Here is a 22,994-nt window from a genome sequence, read left to right as displayed (position 1 = left end):
AATCAGGGGAAGCAGAGAGAATATTTGCGAAGATGGATAGAGTCAACTCATATTCTACATGACAAAGTCAACACAAGTCTGCCAATCTACTAAGAGAAAAGTCATGTGACTGACTTCATCAATAGATTGACAGTCACGTGATCGATGTTGTCACTAGGCCAAGAGCATTTGACTGACTTTATCAATAGGCCGAGAGTCTCGCGACTGACTTTGTCTACAGGCCGAGAATCTCACGACTGGCTTCGTCAATGGGCCGGAAGTCACATGACTGGATCAGTTAATGGAACAAGATTCTAATGACCGACTTTACCAGTGAGCCAAGAGTCTAATGACTGACCCTATCACAGATAGAGTCGGCAAGCCCAAGACATATCCTAAGGGATTAGGGTAAAGAGATCTCTATATAAAAAGGAGAGCGGCCTCCAAGAGAGGGGGAGTATTGACCATAATCGATCATGAACTTGGTAGTGTCTGTACGGTCACCTGTACGGACGTCCGTACGTATGTGGAACAAGGCCGAGTCTCACTAGTATTACATGATGGAGATGAGGCCCTATCACATAAAGCCCAAGAGAAGGATCGAGAATAGCATTCTAGCCGTAAGAAGAGAAGAAGGACGAAGATCACGGGTCTTGAGTCCACTTGGGAGACCAAGTTAGGTCGCTTTCACCCTTGGGATTAGTTTTCTCTCACCTTATGTCCCTATCGCCTAGAATGTCTCATGTGAGGGAGTAGCCCTAGTTGTCTCTACTATTTAAAGGCTCTTAACCACATTGTAACAAATATACTTATGGAATCTAAGTATTTTCTTTATTCTCTTTGCTGACCAAACTCTTATCTCTTCAATCTTCAATCTTAGTTCTTTACTTCCGCTTAACCTAACAGGGGATAGAGAGCAAAGCAAGAGACCTAAAACACAAGACACACGATTCAAGTCTAGAACACGGCTAGGGTTTATACATTGATTTGTTGTGCCTTGAATTCTTGTATTTGAGCTCAAGACTTTTATCAATAAAACGACTATTCAACATCTATTTCTTGTTTTCGTAGTCTCTAAACGAATCGATTATTTTTGCCCAAACAATTGGCGCTAGAAGGAGGGTATAGAGAGTAATCTATGTGAGATGACGGGAACCGGAAGTGACACGACTAATGTCGACGCGACTGTCGCTGCTCAGCTGGAAACCCTGACTACCAGGATGAACGAGACAGTGCAGAAGCTGACGCAAATCGAGGCTGATAACGCTAGGCTACGGGAGGAGAATGCATCGCTGGTGATAGCATGACGAATTTTTACTGAAGCAAGCTCAAGATTTCGTGGCGTACAAGTCAATCAGATGCAAGATCTCAACACGACTCCTAGAACTACTCGAACGGCCACCACGACTGAAGACGGACGATTGGAGACTCCACGGGAGGAAAATAACCGGGATAACCGTAGCATAAGGCAAACTCGTGAGAATCTTGTTCGAGAAGAAAACATGGATCAACAACGCACTGTTAACACACCGCACGTGACAAGAGTCGAACATGAATCGTATGCTACTTATTTAGAAGTTGTGCTTACAAAACGTATGGGTGCAGTAGAAGCTATGATTGAACGACTGCCAGGAGTGGCTCCACCAATCCGAAAGAGCAACTTGCACTCGTATACTGATACACCTTTTTCTGATGAACTTGCACTCACCGAGATGCCAAGAAAATTCTCGTTACCAACAATGAAGATGTATGATGGAACAACTGACTCGGATGACCACATAGCACAATACAAACAACGAATATTCACGACAACCATCCAAAAAGATTGCAGGGAAGCTACTATGTGCAAGGGTTTTGGCTCAAGCTTAATGGGTGTAGCACTTCAGTGGTCTATCAACTTGCTAAAAGGCTCAATCAACTCCTTTGCATCGTTGATAGATATCTTCGTTGAGCAGTTCGCAAGCAGCAGGAACCTGGAGAAGACAACGGACGACCTTTATGAGGTACGATAGAAGAGAGATGAATCGTTGTGTGCCTATGTGGAACGTTTCAACAAGGAAAAAGTATCGATACCCAGTTGCAACATGTCAACCGCCATCTCCTCATACAAAAGAGGCTTGCTTCCTGACGGTGACTTGTACAAGGAACTTACGAAGTACCAGTGCAGAACAATGGAAGACGTGCTCTCACGTGCGTGGGCACATATAAAGTGGGAGGAAGATTCGGCTTATCGCCAGTGACATTCACCACGATCTGATTCCCGTGTGGTGAGAAACGAAAGATCGAGTAGGGATGATAAGCCTTACCAAAGACATCGTGATGAAAACACCATGAGTGGAAGAAGAAACATGCATCAACCATTGAGCAGAGCTAAAGACAGAATGCCTAAATCAACAACATGGCCAGATATTAGCAACCTCTCAATCCCTCATACACATTTAGTCGGTGTATTGAAGGAGATGGGTGGAACCGTGAGATGGCCTTCAAAGATGAAAGCACTTGAAAATATGTGTGACACCTCGAAGTGGTGTGAGTTCCACAACGATCAAGGCCACAAAACAGAAGATTGCATATCATTGAGGATGGAAGTGAATGAGCTACTGAAAAAAGGTTACTTGAGGGAATATTTGTCTGATAGAACCCGCAATCGCATGAATGGCGAGAACAGCAAGCAAATAGCAATTGCAAACACTCCAATTTTGCCTCCAAAACATGATCGAGTCATCAATGTTATCTCTGGAGGATCAGAGATAAGTGGGATAACTCACTCAGCTGCGAAAAGAAACACTAGAGCTGTCAAGAATTCTCAAAGCAGAGGACACACTACGAAAGGCGATACACTGTCATGCACTATAAATTTTACGACTGATGAGAGCAGTGTACCAACCCTGCATCACGATGCTTTAGTCATACAACTGACGGTGGCTAACTGTTTGATGAAGAGGATATTAATCGACAATGGAAGCTCAACTAACATCCTCTATATGCAAGCATATAAGGAGTTGGGTCTCGACGAAGGAGGACTGACACAAAAATCTATTCCATTAGTAGGGTTCATCGGTGAGGTCAAGCAGAGTATTGGCAAAGTGACGCTTCCAGTGAATGCAGAGGGAGTTAACAAACACACTAAATTTTTGGTAGTAGATTGTGCTTCGGCTTACAACGCTATGATGGGAAGCCCTTGGATTCACGACATGGGAGCTATTCCATCGACTCTACATCAGACTATCAAATTTCCCATCCATGTGGAGTCAAAGAGATAGTAGGGGAACAAGAATGTTCACGTTTATGCTATCAAACTACCTTAAAAGGTAAGGGTCAACAGTTATAGCAATTACAGAGGCTACCGCTGGTACCTCGCAGTGAAGAACCAGAGATGGAAGAACTGGATGAGGTGCCATTACTCGAAGACGATCCTAACAAGCAGGTGAACGTGAGTTCAAAACTAGCAGCCGACATATGAAAGAGGCTTATTGACTTCCTTCGGTCAAACGCTGACTGCTTTGAATCTTCAAACAAGACAATTGTGAAACTGTTGAAGAAACATCTAGAAAATTCTCAAGGAAAGTGGGTAGAAGAACTTCCAAGCGTGTTGTGGGCTTACTGCACCACCAAAGTCACCGACCGGCGAAACACTGTTTTCTCTAGTGTATGGAATGAAAACAGTAATACCGTGTGAAGTAGGCGTGAAAACGGCACGAACCGAGCACCCTAACTTGCATGAAAACGAAGAGTTAATGAATCTCGATCTCGATCCACTAGACAAAGAAACGAGAAGCAGCGGAAATCCAAAATTGGTGTTATCAACAGGACGTGGCTAGGAGCTATAACAAAAATGCCATGACACAGATATTCCAATAAGGAGACTGGGTCTTGCGACGTAATTTTCAAAATACAATGGAACAAGGAGCTGGGAAACTCGGTCCCACTTGATAAGGTCCTTACAAAATCATTGAAGTGTGTTGGTCAGGAGCTTATAAGTTGCAAAACAAAGAAGGGAAGAATCTTACCAATTGTTGGAACGTTTTGGCTGATGACGAGGTTTGAGTTTTCGATAAGAATTATGGTGTTTAATTATTATTTAATTGTGTTTTTCTTCTATTATGAAGTTTCATGAACATTTGTCCCAAGTTATGGACAACGTTTTCTATAAAATTGGATTTTTCTATGTACAAAGCAAGTCTTGCAGTGAGTGGCAATGTCACGAGCGTTAGCCCTCTAAGATAATGCGTGTGATACTAGTACTTCAAATGTCATGAGCATTGAAAAAGTAGCATGTGCGTGTCCTAGACACGAGACGTGGATCTGTGTCATGAACACGAGGATAGTGTCATGAGCATGTAAGTAGTGTCATAAGCACATAACATATGTAATGCCATAAGCATGCGAACAGTGCTATGAGCACAAGATGTGTTACGGTCGTGAGCCCCAAGACATGAACTTGTATCACGAGATATAAACAATGTCATGAACATTGTTATTGTCGAAGAGTGCGCGTGACAGTTATAGAACACCTCGCTGTCACGAGCACAAGATGAAAACAATGTCATGAAAATTGTTATTAAAGAAGGGAGCACATGACAGTTATGGAACACCTAACTGTCACGAGCACAAGATGAAGACAATGTCACAAACATTGTTATTAAAGAAAGGAGCACGTTATAGTTATGGAACACCTGACTGTCACGAGCACAAGATGAAAACAATGTCACGAACATTGTTATTAAAGAAGGGAGCACATGACAGTTATGGAACACTTGACTGACACGAGCACAAGATGAAAACAATGTCACGAACATTGTTATTAAAGAAGGGAGCACATGACAGTTATGGAACACTTGACTGACACGAGCACAAGATGAAAACAATGTCACGAACATTGTTATTAAAGAAGGGAGCACATGACAGTTATGGAACACTTGACTGACACGAGCACAAGATGAAAACAATGTCACGAACATTGTTATTAAAGAAGGGAGCACATGACAGTTATGGAACACTTGACTGACACGAGCACAAGATGAAAACAATGTCACGAACATTGTTATTAAAGAAGGGAGCACATGACAGTTATGGAACACTTGACTGACACGAGCACAAGATGAAAACAATGTCACGAACATTGTTATTAAAGAAGGGAGCACATGACAGTTATGGAACACCTAACTGTCACGAGCACAACACATATATAATGTCAAGAGCATTATTATTTCAAAAATAAAATAAACAGGTGACTGTCATGAGCAGAGACGTGAACTTGTATCATGAGACATAAACAATGTCATGAACATTGTTATTATTGAAGAGGGCACGTGACAGTTATAGAACATCTAATTGTCACGAGCACGAGACACAAAAATGTGTTCAGCATTGTGATTTTGAAAATAAACGTGGGACTGTCGTGAGCACAAGGCGTGCACTTGTGTCATGAGCACATAAATAGTGTCACAAGCACATGACGTGAATCGTGTCATGACATAAGTTTGTGTTAACGTAAATCAACGTAACATGACCTAAATCGTCGGCATAAGATATAAATAGAGTCCTGATGCTAGATGTTGCGATCAACGGATCACAAGATTCACGCCACGAGTGCATGACATGAGTGCTGTCACGAGCACGCGACATGATTAGCCTCAGAAACACGTGATACGAATAGCAGTAGAAGCATGTGACAAGAACGATCTCATGAGCACGTAACAACACGTGATATAGACAATGTCATTAGCACACAACGCGAATCGCGTCACAAGAAAGAGATCACATTCATGCTGCAATACAACACTAACCGCAAAGAATTCAACAAGTAAAATTCGACAAGACAATTAGAAAGTCTTCTAATCATAAAACATCGAACAAGCTAAGTCGCGACGTTCACAACGTCATAAGCACCCAACGTATATGGCGTCATGAGTGCAGGAAATAAACAAGGTCATCATGACGTGATGTTGTGAGCACGAGACTCACGCCATGAGCATATGACATGACAAATTTCCTGAGCACACGACGAAAATCGCATCATGAGCGCAATACGTAAACAATCATGATTACATGATGTTGTGAGACGAAACTCACGCCATGAGCATGTAACATGAGTAGTGTCGTTAACATGTGACATGAATGGTGTCGGAAGCACATGAAATGAACAACGTCATGGGCGCAAAACAATCATGTGACACAACACAAATCAGTAGATGTGCCAAGAGATAAATATCACTTAGTATTTGCACGATGAAAGTCGTATTGTAGTGCGGAAATCATACCAGAAAGCTAGACATATACTCTTGTTTCAAGCACGAGATATAAATAGCGCCATGAAGACGAGGCACATATAGTGTCATGTTCACAAGACATAAACAATGTCTTGAGCCTGAGGTATAAGTCATGTCACGAGACAAATCATGTCATGAATGCAAGACCTAGATTGTGTCTCATGCACAAGATAGGAGATTGTCGTCATTTACATCCTCACATGTGGAGATTATCCTAAGGTAAGAGATTGTTATTACGTACAAGATCAATGTCACAAACAAGTCATATGACTGAAAAGAATGTCACAACCTACAAAATGGTCATGACACATAAAGTCAAGTACAAAAACAATTCCCGACCAGAACGTGTTAAGGACTCAACATTGTCTCTATGGAGTCACTATTCGATCAAGCTACTATGGTGAGATCACAAGCCATTACAGATCATTCCAAAAGGTACATGACTTCGAGATTTCGTTGGCTGGAAAAATAATACTGTTGTTTCTTACTACTCTCTAAATTCTTACTAAGAAAATAGAGAGTGCGGGGCAAACTGTTGGGTATAATTTTATCTTCTCTATTAAATAAGTAAATTTCGTGATTAGTTCGACAAACCCGGTAAATCAGGAGAAGCAGAGAGAATATTCGCAAAGATATTGGATAGAGTCAACTCATATTTTACATGACAAAGTAAACACAAGTCTGCCAATCTACTAAGAGAAAAGTCACGTGACTGACTTCGTCAATAGATTGAGAGTCACGTGATCGACGTTGTCACTAGGCCAAGAGCTTGTGACTGACTTTATCAATAGGCCGAGAGTCTCGCGACTGACTTTGTCTACAGGCCGAGAATCTCGCGACTGATTTTGTCAATAGACCGAGAATCTCACGACTGGCTTCGTCAATGGGCCGGAAGTCACATGACTGGATCTGTTAATGGACCAAGAGTCACATGACTGGATCTGTTAATGGACCCTATCACAGATAGAGTCGGCAATCCCAAGACATATCCTAAGGGATTAGGGTAAAGAGATCTCTATATAAAAAGGAGAGCGGCCTCCAAGAGAGGGGGGACAGAGAGCAAAGCAAGAGACCTAAAACACAAGACACACGACTCAAGTATAGAACGCGGCTAGGATTTATAGATTGATTCGTTGTGCCTTGAATTCTTGTATTTGAGCTCGAGACTTTGATCAATAAAACGACTATTCAACATATATTTCTTGTTTCCGTAGTCTCTACACGAATCGATTATTTTTGCCCAAACACAAACTAACAGTCGCAACAAAAAAAACTCACCAACCCCAAAACGAAAAAAAGCTCACCAACCCCAAAACGAATAAAACGTGTTCCTTTTTGGCCTACATGTTTACGACTCGCCTCTTTAGTCGGTTAGTAGTCGCCAAATTACCGACTCACCGATGTAGTCGTTAGTTAGTCGCCAAATTACAGACTCACCGCAGTAGTCGGTATGTAGTCATCAAATTAGCTACTCTTAGGTGACGATATTAATTTCTTGTCTTTTAGTCGTAAAGTCGTTGCTAATTAACAACTACTGTACCAACTACTCTATTCAGTCGGTAAAAAACAACTCAATTACGACTAAGAATGAGCAGTTGTAAATTTGTGGTTACGCAGTCGGTATGTAGTTGTTAAATTTGGCGACTAAATTCAGTCGGTAAAAAACAACTCAAGACCACTTGGTTTCTTGCTGTCGTTATTTTTATAACCGTTCTTTTAAAACTATTATGAATTGCTACTTTTTTCATATTCCTCCAAAAAATTACCCAAGATATAGAGTTGATATCGGAGGTACTCCAAGGGAGCATTCTAGACATCTCGTTTTAACATTTACTATTTATTGTAATTGTAATTTATATAGTTAAGGGGACACATTAACAACTAAAAGTTAGTTTGGTCCTAAAATCCATCACCAATTTGATTGAGCATAAAAAAGCTAACCGAAGTAGAACATAGATTGCAAATCCGCAATAGAACTCTTTCCGCAAATTAGTCTTCTTTTTGTAGGTAGTTCCTACATTTCTATTAGCAGCAATTTACATGTAAACTCACAAAAACAAAAAGGGAGTGCACTGTGCAGTGTCCTTTACTCCTAATTTCCTCTAATCCCAACACCTAATCTGAGCGTTAAAATATCATTATCGTTAATAATGTATAAATCGAATTGTACCAAAAATAAATAAATATAATAAATCGAAAATGAGGTTACTTCGTTACAAAAAGTAAAATTTCATGACTTGCATTGCGGAGAACCAATAAAAAAATTAGAGTCTCACTCTCAATCTCTCATGATCATAATACACCTAACCGCTTTAAACCTCTCTAGTCGCTAATCTCAGTATCTCCATTGGTACTGCCGGCGATGACGTCGCTTCTTCTGGTCGTCTTCTTCCTCTTCGGCGTTTCTCCGGTTATCTCTGACGGTTCCGATCACCGTTATAAGGTCGGCGATGATGTTCCCCTTTACGCCAACAAAGTCGGCCCGTTTCACAATCCTAGGTCTGTTCGCTAATTATGTTTCAGATCTGATGTTTCGGTTTGCTGAATTTCGTTTTCCAATTGCATGAAAGATCTCTCCGCGTTTCGTGTTTCTGATTTCGAATTCCCTGAATAAGAACAGTCTCGAGCTTTGATTCGTAATTATTGGATTGTGCATTAGGAGGATTTGGTGTATATGAATGAATGTCCCTGAGGTGTGTTCTGTATCGTTTCAAGCTATTGAATTTTAGTGAATGTGGTTTGAATGTTAGTGTAGTCTAAGCCTCTTTTATGTACATCCACGATTACTAACTCTGTTGTGTTAATATGAGCTAACAATTATTTTTTCTATGTGTTGCAGTGAAACATACCGATACTTTGATCTCCCATTCTGTTCATCAGGTATGTATTGATGATGGTATTTTCATAGGTGAGTTTTTGTAATTCTATATAGATGAGGCATTTCTTTTTACAGCTCCTGTTAAGGAAAAGAAGGAAGCTCTTGGGGAGGTTCTCAATGGAGATCGGTTAGTCAGTGCACCCTACAAACTGGAGTTTTTGAATTTCAAGATCTCTGTAGTTGCATGTAGAAAGAGGTTGAGTAGAGAAGACGTTGCTAAGTTTCGTGATGTCATCTTGAAAGACTACTACTTTCAGATGTATTATGATGACTTGCCCATCTGGGGATTCCTTGGAAAAGTTGTCAAGGATGGCAAAACTGACCCATCCGAGTACAAATACTACCTCTTCAATCACCTGCAGTTTGAGATTTTCTATAATCAGGACCGTGTTATTGAAGTTATTGTGAGAACAGACCAGAACTTTCTTGTGGACTTGACTGAGGACAAGGAAGTCGAAGTGGATTTCACATACACAGTTCGATGGAAGGAAACAGAAATTCCATTCGAGAAGAGGATGGAGAAATACTCGCTGGCTTCTTCAATGCCCCACCACTTGGAAATCCACTGGTTCTCTATCATTAACTCATGTGTCACAGTTCTTCTCTTGACTGGTTTCCTTGCCACTATTCTGATGCGAGTCTTGAAGAATGATTTTGTCAAGTAAGATATTAACTAAAGAGCATAGCATAATTGAATTTGTGACTTTCAATATGTCTAGTAACTTACCCTGTAGACTTTTGTACTTCATATAGGTATGCTCATGATGAAGAGGCAGCTGAAGACCAAGAAGAGACTGGGTGGAAATTGATTCATGGTGATGTATTTAGGTTCCCAATACACAAATCCCTGCTGGCTGCGGCCCTTGGTTCTGGCACACAACTGTTTACACTGTACGTTTTCACATTGAGTTGTGGTGTTGTTTCTTGTTATTGTGTATTCTTCTCACTTTGTAACACACTTTTTTTTATTTGTATGCAGAGCTGTTTTCATCTTTATGCTTGCGTTAGTTGGTGTCTTTTATCCCTACAACCGTGGAGCATTGTTTACTGCATTGGTGGTCATATATGCACTTACTTCAGGGATTGCCGGATATACTTCTGCTTCTTTCTATTGCCAGCTAGAAGGAACTAATTGGGTAAGTATGGATAATNGATCTCATGAGCACGTAACAACACGTGATATAGACAATGTCATTAGCACACAACGCGAATCGCGTCACAAGAAAGAGATCACATTCATGCTGCAATACAACACTAACCGCAAAGAATTCAACAAGTAAAATTCGACAAGACAATTAGAAAGTCTTCTAATCATAAAACATCGAACAAGCTAAGTCGCGACGTTCACAACGTCATAAGCACCCAACGTATATGGCGTCATGAGTGCAGGAAATAAACAAGGTCATCATGACGTGATGTTGTGAGCACGAGACTCACGCCATGAGCATATGACATGACAAATTTCCTGAGCACACGACGAAAATCGCATCATGAGCGCAATACGTAAACAATCATGATTACATGATGTTGTGAGACGAAACTCACGCCATGAGCATGTAACATGAGTAGTGTCGTTAACATGTGACATGAATGGTGTCGGAAGCACATGAAATGAACAACGTCATGGGCGCAAAACAATCATGTGACACAACACAAATCAGTAGATGTGCCAAGAGATAAATATCACTTAGTATTTGCACGATGAAAGTCGTATTGTAGTGCGGAAATCATACCAGAAAGCTAGACATATACTCTTGTTTCAAGCACGAGATATAAATAGCGCCATGAAGACGAGGCACATATAGTGTCATGTTCACAAGACATAAACAATGTCTTGAGCCTGAGGTATAAGTCATGTCACGAGACAAATCATGTCATGAATGCAAGACCTAGATTGTGTCTCATGCACAAGATAGGAGATTGTCGTCATTTACATCCTCACATGTGGAGATTATCCTAAGGTAAGAGATTGTTATTACGTACAAGATCAATGTCACAAACAAGTCATATGACTGAAAAGAATGTCACAACCTACAAAATGGTCATGACACATAAAGTCAAGTACAAAAACAATTCCCGACCAGAACGTGTTAAGGACTCAACATTGTCTCTATGGAGTCACTATTCGATCAAGCTACTATGGTGAGATCACAAGCCATTACAGATCATTCCAAAAGGTACATGACTTCGAGATTTCGTTGGCTGGAAAAATAATACTGTTGTTTCTTACTACTCTCTAAATTCTTACTAAGAAAATAGAGAGTGCGGGGCAAACTGTTGGGTATAATTTTATCTTCTCTATTAAATAAGTAAATTTCGTGATTAGTTCGACAAACCCGGTAAATCAGGAGAAGCAGAGAGAATATTCGCAAAGATATTGGATAGAGTCAACTCATATTTTACATGACAAAGTAAACACAAGTCTGCCAATCTACTAAGAGAAAAGTCACGTGACTGACTTCGTCAATAGATTGAGAGTCACGTGATCGACGTTGTCACTAGGCCAAGAGCTTGTGACTGACTTTATCAATAGGCCGAGAGTCTCGCGACTGACTTTGTCTACAGGCCGAGAATCTCGCGACTGATTTTGTCAATAGACCGAGAATCTCACGACTGGCTTCGTCAATGGGCCGGAAGTCACATGACTGGATCTGTTAATGGACCAAGAGTCACATGACTGGATCTGTTAATGGACCCTATCACAGATAGAGTCGGCAATCCCAAGACATATCCTAAGGGATTAGGGTAAAGAGATCTCTATATAAAAAGGAGAGCGGCCTCCAAGAGAGGGGGGACAGAGAGCAAAGCAAGAGACCTAAAACACAAGACACACGACTCAAGTATAGAACGCGGCTAGGATTTATAGATTGATTCGTTGTGCCTTGAATTCTTGTATTTGAGCTCGAGACTTTGATCAATAAAACGACTATTCAACATATATTTCTTGTTTCCGTAGTCTCTACACGAATCGATTATTTTTGCCCAAACACAAACTAACAGTCGCAACAAAAAAAACTCACCAACCCCAAAACGAAAAAAAGCTCACCAACCCCAAAACGAATAAAACGTGTTCCTTTTTGGCCTACATGTTTACGACTCGCCTCTTTAGTCGGTTAGTAGTCGCCAAATTACCGACTCACCGATGTAGTCGTTAGTTAGTCGCCAAATTACAGACTCACCGCAGTAGTCGGTATGTAGTCATCAAATTAGCTACTCTTAGGTGACGATATTAATTTCTTGTCTTTTAGTCGTAAAGTCGTTGCTAATTAACAACTACTGTACCAACTACTCTATTCAGTCGGTAAAAAACAACTCAATTACGACTAAGAATGAGCAGTTGTAAATTTGTGGTTACGCAGTCGGTATGTAGTTGTTAAATTTGGCGACTAAATTCAGTCGGTAAAAAACAACTCAAGACCACTTGGTTTCTTGCTGTCGTTATTTTTATAACCGTTCTTTTAAAACTATTATGAATTGCTACTTTTTTCATATTCCTCCAAAAAATTACCCAAGATATAGAGTTGATATCGGAGGTACTCCAAGGGAGCATTCTAGACATCTCGTTTTAACATTTACTATTTATTGTAATTGTAATTTATATAGTTAAGGGGACACATTAACAACTAAAAGTTAGTTTGGTCCTAAAATCCATCACCAATTTGATTGAGCATAAAAAAGCTAACCGAAGTAGAACATAGATTGCAAATCCGCAATAGAACTCTTTCCGCAAATTAGTCTTCTTTTTGTAGGTAGTTCCTACATTTCTATTAGCAGCAATTTACATGTAAACTCACAAAAACAAAAAGGGAGTGCACTGTGCAGTGTCCTTTACTCCTAATTTCCTCTAATCCCAACACCTAATCTGAGCGTTAAAATATCATTATCGTTAATAATGTATAAATCGAATTGTACCAAAAATAAATAAATATAATAAATCGAAAATGAGGTTACTTCGTTACAAAAAGTAAAATTTCATGACTTGCATTGCGGAGAACCAATAAAAAAATTAGAGTCTCACTCTCAATCTCTCATGATCATAATACACCTAACCGCTTTAAACCTCTCTAGTCGCTAATCTCAGTATCTCCATTGGTACTGCCGGCGATGACGTCGCTTCTTCTGGTCGTCTTCTTCCTCTTCGGCGTTTCTCCGGTTATCTCTGACGGTTCCGATCACCGTTATAAGGTCGGCGATGATGTTCCCCTTTACGCCAACAAAGTCGGCCCGTTTCACAATCCTAGGTCTGTTCGCTAATTATGTTTCAGATCTGATGTTTCGGTTTGCTGAATTTCGTTTTCCAATTGCATGAAAGATCTCTCCGCGTTTCGTGTTTCTGATTTCGAATTCCCTGAATAAGAACAGTCTCGAGCTTTGATTCGTAATTATTGGATTGTGCATTAGGAGGATTTGGTGTATATGAATGAATGTCCCTGAGGTGTGTTCTGTATCGTTTCAAGCTATTGAATTTTAGTGAATGTGGTTTGAATGTTAGTGTAGTCTAAGCCTCTTTTATGTACATCCACGATTACTAACTCTGTTGTGTTAATATGAGCTAACAATTATTTTTTCTATGTGTTGCAGTGAAACATACCGATACTTTGATCTCCCATTCTGTTCATCAGGTATGTATTGATGATGGTATTTTCATAGGTGAGTTTTTGTAATTCTATATAGATGAGGCATTTCTTTTTACAGCTCCTGTTAAGGAAAAGAAGGAAGCTCTTGGGGAGGTTCTCAATGGAGATCGGTTAGTCAGTGCACCCTACAAACTGGAGTTTTTGAATTTCAAGATCTCTGTAGTTGCATGTAGAAAGAGGTTGAGTAGAGAAGACGTTGCTAAGTTTCGTGATGTCATCTTGAAAGACTACTACTTTCAGATGTATTATGATGACTTGCCCATCTGGGGATTCCTTGGAAAAGTTGTCAAGGATGGCAAAACTGACCCATCCGAGTACAAATACTACCTCTTCAATCACCTGCAGTTTGAGATTTTCTATAATCAGGACCGTGTTATTGAAGTTATTGTGAGAACAGACCAGAACTTTCTTGTGGACTTGACTGAGGACAAGGAAGTCGAAGTGGATTTCACATACACAGTTCGATGGAAGGAAACAGAAATTCCATTCGAGAAGAGGATGGAGAAATACTCGCTGGCTTCTTCAATGCCCCACCACTTGGAAATCCACTGGTTCTCTATCATTAACTCATGTGTCACAGTTCTTCTCTTGACTGGTTTCCTTGCCACTATTCTGATGCGAGTCTTGAAGAATGATTTTGTCAAGTAAGATATTAACTAAAGTGCATAGCATAATTGAATTTGTGACTTTCAATATGTCTAGTAACTTACCCTGTAGACTTTTGTACTTCATATAGGTATGCTCATGATGAAGAGGCAGCTGAAGACCAAGAAGAGACTGGGTGGAAATTGATTCATGGTGATGTATTTAGGTTCCCAAAACACAAATCCCTGCTGGCTGCGGCCCTTGGTTCTGGCACACAACTGTTTACACTGTACGATTTCACATTGAGTTGTGGTGTTATTTCTTGTTATAGTGTTTTCTTCTCACTTTGTAACACACACTTTTTTTATTTGTATGCAGAGCTGTTTTCATCTTTATGCTTGCGTTAGTTGGTGTCTTTTATCCCTACAACCGTGGAGCATTGTTTACTGCATTGGTGGTCATATATGCACTTACTTCAGGGATTGCCGGATATACTTCTGCTTCTTTCTATTGCCAGCTAGAAGGAACTAATTGGGTAAGTATGGATAATTGGATACTAGTTTATGGGTTTTTGTTTGTCTTAGGATTTTTTTTCTTATTCATATCTTCAGTAGTCAGTCAAAAGTCTTACAACGTGGGCGCAATTAGTGAAATAATCTGGTATAGTTTCTGCACATGTGATAAGATGCTTGTCTACAGTGCGTAAGTGATAAATTTGGTAAATATTGTCAGTAATGCGGCAACTAACTCTATGTGTTCCTTTACTAACTCTCTTTTATCCGTAAAATATGTGTGTACTATAATGTGAATATGTGTATAGTTGAGGTCTGACCTTACATGCCATTAGATGATTATTCTGACCTTACATGACCTTGAGTTTTCTAGTTCTTTTTGCATGCTGGGTTTTAACTCACAGTTCTGGACATTCACTTTTAGCAGTTTGAGGAAAAGCTATGGGCAATCACGTTTATCTTGTTCTCATTTGCAATTGGTTATCTATTTTTGATTTCTCTGTTATTCATATTGCTCCAAATGGTTTGATGCGAGGATAATAGCGTTGACAAAGTGAGTGAACAGTTTTAGAACTCAATAGCTTCATTAGAAAAGCTGATATCGANACATACCGATACTTTGATCTCCCATTCTGTTCATCAGGTATGTATTGATGATGGTATTTTCATAGGTGAGTTTTTGTAATTCTATATAGATGAGGCATTTCTTTTTACAGCTCCTGTTAAGGAAAAGAAGGAAGCTCTTGGGGAAGTTCTCAATGGAGATCGGTTAGTCAGTGCACCCTACAAACTGGAGTTTTTGAATTTCAAGATCTCTGTAGTTGCATGTAGAAAGAGGTTGAGTAGAGAAGACGTTGCTAAGTTTCGTGATGTCATCTTGAAAGACTACTACTTTCAGATGTATTATGATGACTTGCCCATCTGGGGGTTCCTTGGAAAAGTTGTCAAGGATGGCAAAACTGACCCATCCGAGTACAAATACTACCTCTTCAATCACCTGCAGTTTGAGATTTTCTATAACCAGGACCGTGTTATTGAAATTATTGTGAGAACAGACCAGAACTTTCTTGTGGACTTGACTGAGGACAAGGAAGTCGAAGTGGATTTCACATACACAGTTCGATGGAAGGAAACAGAAATTCCATTCGAGAAGAGGATGGAGAAATACTCGCTGGCTTCTTCAATGCCCCACCACTTGGAAATCCACTGGTTCTCTATCATTAACTCATGTGTCACAGTTCTTCTCTTGACTGGTTTCCTTGCCACTATTCTGATGCGAGTCTTGAAGAATGATTTTGTCAAGTAAGATATTAACTAAAGAGCATAGCATAATTGAATTTGTGACTTTCAATATGTCTTGTAACTTACCCTGTAGACTTTTGTACTTCATATAGGTATGCTCATGATGAAGAGGCAGCTGATGACCAAGAAGAGACTGGGTGGAAATTGATTCATGGTGATGTATTTAGGTTCCCAATACACAAATCCCTGCTGGCTGCGGCCCTTGGTTCTGGCACACAACTGTTTACACTGTACGTTTTCACATTGAGTTGTGGTGTTGTTTCTTGTTATTGTGTATTCTTCTCACTTTGTAACACACTTTTTTTTATTTGTATGCAGAGCTGTTTTCATCTTTATGCTTGCGTTAGTTGGTGTCTTTTATCCCTACAACCGTGGAGCATTGTTTACTGCATTGGTGGTCATATATGCACTTACTTCAGGGATTGCCGGATATACTTCTGCTTCTTTCTATTGCCAGCTAGAAGGAACTAATTGGGTAAGTATGGATACTAGTTTATGGGTTTTTGTTTGTCTTAGGATTTTTTTTCTTATTCATATCTTCAGTAGTCAGTCAAAAGTCTTACAACGTGGGCGCAATTAGTCAAATAATCTGGTATAGTTTCTGCCCATGTGATAAGATGCCTGTCTACAGTGCGTAAGTGATATATTTGGTGAAAATTGTCAGTACTGCGGCAATTTGTTTTAGTATTCAGTACTAACTCTATGTGTTCCTTTACTAACTCTCTTTTATCCGGAAAATATGTGTATAGTTGAGGTCTGACCTTAATTGCCCATTAGATGATTAGATTTTTGAGTTTTCTAGTTCTTTTTGCATGCTGGGTTTTAACTCACAGTTCTGAACATTCACTTTTAGCAGTTTGAGGAAAGGCTATGGGCAATCACGTTTATCTTGTTCTCATTTGCAATTGGTTATCTATTTTTAATTTCTCTGTTATTCATATTGCTCCAAATGGTTTGATGCGAGGATGATAGCGTTGACAAAGTGAGTGAACAGTTTTAGAACTCAATAGCTTCATTAAAAAAGCTGATATTGATTGTCCTGTCTTGACAGGTGAGGAATCTTATACTGACTGGAAGCCTCTTCTGTGGACCTCTTTTGCTCACTTTCTCCTTCCTTAATACTGTTGCAATTGCTTACCAAGCCACTGCAGCTTTGCCATTTGGGACAATTGTGGTTATTTTCCTTATATGGGCACTGGTTACTTCACCATTGTTAATACTGGGAGGTATCGCCGGGAAGAACAGAAAATCTGAGTTTCAAGCTCCTTGTCGTACCACAAAATATCCAAGAGAGATCCCACCATTGCGCTGGTACCGGAGAACACTTCCGCAGATGGCTATGGCTGGTTTTTTGCCGTTCAGTGCCATTTACATCGAGCTTTACTACATATTTGCCAGTGTTTGGGGTCACAGAATATACACCATCTATAGTATTCTTTCTATCGTCTTCCTTATTCTCGTTATAGTCACTGCTTTCATCACAGTTGCGTTGGCATACTTCCAACTTGCTGCTGAAGACCATGAGTGGTGGTGGAGGTAATGTCGTCTTCTCTATTTCTTTAACTTCTGATTCCATTATTTATCTTCTTGTATTTTATGGGAATATATGAATTAAGTTTCCAACTAATTGGAACTACTTCTCTAGAGGTTTTTCGTAACCTTTAACAAAGACAGATATAGTAGTTAGAACACTTATTCTTTGAAAATGAGAATCCCGTTAGTCAGTAGTTTTTGTTTCATTTTGTCTGTGATAGTTTCATAACCCTAATTATAGATCAATGCTTTAGCCTGTTCGTCTATAAATTGTTGATCTTTCTGTGAAATCTGACTTTTTTATACCTTGTGCATTGAAAGATCATTGCTATGTGGTGGATCAACGGGCTTGTTCATATATGCCTACTGCTTGTATTACTACTATGCACGGTCGGATATGTCAGGGTTCATGCAGACTTCCTTCTTCTTTGGCTACATGGCGTGCATCTGCTACGGATTTTTCCTCATGCTCGGGTCAATCGGATTCCGTGCTTCTCTTCTCTTTGTTCGTCACATTTACCGCTCCATCAAGTGCGAGTAAAACTTGAATATTCTTCACTCCTTCAACGACACCTTCTCTAGTGGTGATAGGTAAGAACATCATATTAATGTTTGGACTTTGACTTGTTGATATCGAAGTTATGGTGCCAATGTTTACTTTTAAACCTTATTGATCATTGTAACAGCGATGGTAAAATGCGGCCGAGGGCCATCGATCCGGTGAAGTTGTCTATTTTTGGTTTTGGTACCCCTATCATTTTTTTTACAGATCTTTCATTGCTTTTTCTCCGTTGGGATGATGTACTTGAGAACGATCGTGAGATAGTAGTAACAAACACTCGAGTTTTTCGTACATATTTTCTTCTCCATAGTAGTGACTAGTGGGGCTTATACTATATTCTTATAATGACTAATACGAACGAATTCTAATGTTTCAATATTCAACTGAAGTACCCTAAAAAAATGTAACAAAATGAATAACGGGGAATGAAAAAAACAATTGTTGAGAAATAAAAAAGAAAAATCCAGAGCAAAAAATATATATTATTATGATGAATAATATTTTTCTTAAATAATTAATTAATTGATTGAAATCTCGAAAGTACACAACATTGTTTTGTAGACTATATAATTTTAATAAGTTGGTTACAAATGAAATAAGTTATAGATTAATTAATATATTAATTAGTGTAACACCTAATTTCTATGGCATGTCACAGGTTAACTTATACTTCAAGTAACCATAATTAACTGAAAATCCATTAATTTAACTTAAACGTTAAACTGAAACTAACAACCAGTTCATTAAAACCAACAACGAAAGATAAAAGAATAACTCCAGCTTCTAACACCAACACCAACTCTATCAACTACTCCTCATAGTAACCTGCAAGAGAAAGAGAGGGGTGAGCAATCTAAGATTATTCAGCGAGGGCAAGCCTTAGGGCTCACGAAGTCTTCATACACAAACATGCTTAGACCATCACAAATGAAGAAGGAGATACATCCATGTATTATACGCACATTCTTCGACACACAAACCCTTGTCGTTTTTGTATTTTGCTCACTTGATTCTTAATGGGCTTGAAATGAAACAAACCAGTCCAATTCCCAATTAAAAAACCGGGATGTTACAATTCTCCCCCACTTAAAATAAATTCGTTCTCGAATTGGCGAATCAGTTTCTCCCCCACTTAGTTTCCGTCCCAACTTGGAGTGTCCTTCTCCAAAATGCTCAGTTTGATTTCTTTCTAAACTTTCCGATCAACAACAAATCACAAGTTTCCACTTGGTTATAGTGTAACAACTCTAGTTTTCGTTCACTAGAATAATTCCTCTCTGCATTTACTATTCAACTTTTGATTCAACAAATACAAATCTTTATCTTATATTGTAGCATATCCGATGTTATCCATATGACCACTTGGAACGTCAATTGTCATAGTTCCTTTAGCTTTACTTCGCATAGACATAACATACATTCTTCAAATAGTTCTAAAACTTGAATAGAATACTCGAATTTTCAATAAAAGATTTTTCCATTACCTTGACTTATGAAAATAATTGCTTCAGAAATAAACAACTTGTTTAACAACACCTTGTAGTATAATCATAACTATAACCTTTTGGGTTTCACGCTTCCATGCATTTTTTTTCCTTTTAGCACAACATACATTTTCTAAGGCTCTTTCACAAGCTCCAATATAAGAATCAACCATTTTTTTTAACGTCTTTAATCTTGACTCATCCAACTCTACAACTACCCAAGTTGTATTCCTACTACTAGTCGTCCGTAGCAGTCCACTATCATTCTCCATTGTCACCACACCCTTTTCCGTTCGGGTTAAGACAACTTTGAATTATAAACAACATATCTCCATTGATATGACAAGCAATATTTTTTTTAAAAAAATCATCTTTAACACACATACACATTCTCTGTAGAAGTCCATAATGTGAATTATTGTGTGGTGTCCTCCCACACTTCCTATTTCCATTTCCTCTGCTGCAATTACCTTTTGTGCTCAAACATTAGAATAACCTCAACTAGTAATCTTTATAAAACACCTCATCTTTAAATTTATGGCACCAACTCCAAAAGCGTCACTTAACAATATTAACTTCGATTTTACATCAAATATCCATTTGACTTTTAAATTAGTATCTCTAACCTTCATCCACTCGAACATTATGTCCTTCAATGTGAGTCGAATATTTGGTTTAACCATACTGGCAAACACTTTAACAACTTCCAGTTGCTATAACTACTGTCCTCGGTAGCATTCTTTCCATTAACGTTAACTATTCCAAGTCAACTTATCTCTTCTTCTAAGTCTACATGGCCGAGAAATTCAATCTCCCTTAGGACTGCCTCCCGGGTCAGAACCGGTTTGACATAACCTTTGGCTCTGATACCAAAATTGTAACACCCAATTTCTATGGCATGTCACAGGTTAACTTATACCTTAAGTAACCATACTTTACCGAAAATAACCAAAAATCCATTAATTTAACTTAAACGTTTTCCATATTAAACGTTAAACTGAAACTAACAACCAGTTCGTTAAAACCAACAACGAAAGATAAAAGAATAACTCCATCTTCTAACACCAACACCAACTCTATCAACTACTCCTCATAGTTACCTGCAAGAGAAAAAGAGGGGTGAGCAATCTAAGATTACTCAGCGAGGGCAAGCCTTAGGGCTCACGAAGTCTTCATACACAAACATGCCTAGACCGTCACAAATGAAGAAGGAGATACATCCATGTATTATACGCACATTCTTCGACACACATAAACCCTTGTCGTTTTTGTATTTTGCTCACTTGATTCTTAATGGGCTTGAATGAAACAAACCAGTCCAATTCCCAATTAGAAAACCGGGATGTTACAATTGGTTACAAGTTAAATAGTGGATGCAATCTTAATTTATTTTCGGAAGATTTAATTACTAAAGCACATTGTTTCCAAAAATCTTAAAGAGATTTTTTTTTTTTTTTGACAACTCTTAAAGAGAATATTATAAAGAATCATTTGATATCATCTAACTTACCATATTAAATTCCTTTATTAAAGTATTCATCAAATAAAAGCTTTTGATATCTAACTTAACATATTAATTTGTTAATTATCATCAAATAAAACCTCTCATTTTTCATATATGAGTCTATTTTGTGAAACAAATAAATTATCATATTATTTATTGTAACTAAAATTTAGTTTTATTTCCGGATATACCATAAGTTGAATTTTTAAAAACAAATATAAATTGTTCAATCTATAAAATATTCAAGCTTTAGTAATATTATTCTTTAAAAATAATATCTATTGAATTAAAAAAAATTACTGAGTAACGGGTCAAAATTTGAATATTTAAATTCAATTTTATATTTTTTTGTTGAATTTTATAATTTTATATAATATAGTAAGCTTTAAATAATTTATTTTGAAATATTTTTAAAATTATTGAAACTTGATATAAAAGTTAGAAAATATAAACACTCTAAATTGATTTGTTATAGCAATGTCAATAAATGTCACTATATTATGAAATAATTTCAAGAAACCAAGTATATTAAAACAAAAAGTATAACAATATATTAAATTACTCATAATATAATAACTCACTTTTAAAAAAACAAATTTACAAAATTATGTCTTATAATGACATTCAAGTCATGATGTAGAATATACGTTGTTGAAATAACTTCACATACATAAACTAATACAACATATTAAAATTTTATTTTAAAATATAAAATATACAGAATTTTGTATAAAATAAAATTTAACCAGTGTTATAGCAAGGGTATTTATCTAGAATCATTAACAGTATAAAACTTACAAAATAAATGTCTTTTTTCAAGCCATCATATTTTGCATATGATTTTATTGCATAATGGTTTATCCAAAAAAACTTTTAAAAACAATCACATAAATTATATTTTATATAAAAATTACAATATAAATAAAATGAATTTCAACTCGTGCTCTAGCACAAGTCTTAATCTAGTTAATTTACTATTTAGTTGACGTTTACATTTGATAGATCAAAAAATTTACGAATTAAATTTATATATTTCACGAGGTCATCCATACTTGTTTACCACAACCTTCCATATGGATCCTGACTCGCAGATTTTTGAACCATTTCAACTTTTGTTGGGCAATTACACAGCTTGGTTTCTACTTCATTGAATTTAAGATCCTTGGAGGTTGGTGGAAGAAGAGCCACGAACATGGTGTGATGTGGGTCGAGAAAACATCTGGCTGGTCCCAAGGGCGTGTACAAAAGATCTCATCGCTGTCGAGAAGTAGAACTCTCACATCCAAGTCATCTGCTCTATTGAAGAGACATACATAGCAGCACTTCTCCAGACTTTCCAAATTATATTTAATAATTTTATATACTCCCTATGTGTTAGAATATATAATTTTTTAAGATTTTCGCATAAATTAAGAAAACAAATTAATGTTTAGCAATAAATGCATTATTATTTATAATAAGAACATATTCTCATGGTTATTAACCAATAGTAATTCAACAAAATTTTAAATTCTCAATTAATAATTCTTGAAATTTACAATTTTCTATTATTAATTGATAAAAGTATACAGAAAATCAATGTTTGTGATACAAGAAAAAATTCTAAAAAATCACCTATAGTGATAGAGAGGGAGTAATAATGTAAGATTTCCAATATCATGCTTCTAAAGGTGACAAATGGCGTTTTATTCTTTTGACATGTTTGCACAAATTATGATTGGTGAAGTAATGTTACTTACATGAATC

The 22,994-nt window shown here is 37.8% G+C and overlaps 3 protein-coding genes across 4 annotated transcripts; all 3 read left to right on the top strand.

Moving 5' to 3' along the window:
* On the top strand, positions 2,310-3,242 carry LOC104728238. Its single transcript, XM_010447253.1, has one exon. The coding sequence runs from the start codon at positions 2,310-2,312 to the stop codon at positions 3,240-3,242; it is 933 nt and encodes a 310-aa protein (XP_010445555.1).
* On the top strand, positions 8,487-10,409 carry LOC104728237 (transmembrane 9 superfamily member 4-like). Its single transcript, XM_010447252.2, has 5 exons — positions 8,487-8,750; positions 9,091-9,131; positions 9,205-9,790; positions 9,883-10,020; positions 10,109-10,409. Exons 1-5 carry the CDS (start codon positions 8,614-8,616, stop codon positions 10,407-10,409), a joined length of 1,203 nt encoding a protein of 400 aa, XP_010445554.1. The 5' UTR covers positions 8,487-8,613.
* Positions 13,107-18,596, top strand: LOC104724091 (transmembrane 9 superfamily member 4). Of its 2 annotated transcripts, none has more exons than XM_019233141.1 (8): positions 13,107-13,370; positions 13,711-13,751; positions 13,825-14,410; positions 14,503-14,640; positions 14,730-14,886; positions 17,217-17,701; positions 18,020-18,289; positions 18,385-18,596. In XM_019233141.1, exons 1-7 carry the CDS (start codon positions 13,234-13,236, stop codon positions 18,237-18,239), a joined length of 1,764 nt encoding a protein of 587 aa, XP_019088686.1. In that variant the 5' UTR covers positions 13,107-13,233; the 3' UTR covers positions 18,240-18,289; positions 18,385-18,596. The 2 variants fall into 2 exon arrangements, with proteins under 2 accessions (XP_019088686.1, XP_010440841.1); XM_010442539.2 differs by lacking the exons at positions 13,825-14,410; positions 14,503-14,640; positions 14,730-14,886 and adding exons at positions 15,580-16,165; positions 16,258-16,395; positions 16,484-16,640 and having other exon boundaries at positions 13,113-13,370.

The sequence above is a fragment of the Camelina sativa genome, chromosome 11 (genome assembly GCF_000633955.1).
Source record: "Camelina sativa cultivar DH55 chromosome 11, Cs, whole genome shotgun sequence".
Classification (NCBI taxonomy): domain Eukaryota; kingdom Viridiplantae; phylum Streptophyta; class Magnoliopsida; order Brassicales; family Brassicaceae; genus Camelina; species Camelina sativa.
The sequence above is the reverse complement of the archived record's forward strand: the minus strand, read 5'-3'. Positions and strand labels throughout refer to the sequence as shown.

Bases quoted from the DNA above. Each gene is read 5' to 3' on its own strand.
- LOC104728238 (XM_010447253.1), top strand. From the start codon at position 2,310: ATGAGTGGAAGAAGAAACATGCATCAACCATTGAGCAGAGCTAAAGAC.
- LOC104724091 (XM_019233141.1), top strand. From the start codon at position 13,234: ATGACGTCGCTTCTTCTGGTCGTCTTCTTCCTCTTCGGCGTTTCTCCG. The intron at 13,371-13,710 runs GTCTGTTCGCTA...TATGTGTTGCAG, and splicing joins GGCCCGTTTCACAATCCTAG to TGAAACATACCGATACTTTG. The intron at 17,702-18,019 runs GTAATGTCGTCT...GTGCATTGAAAG, and splicing joins GACCATGAGTGGTGGTGGAG to ATCATTGCTATGTGGTGGAT.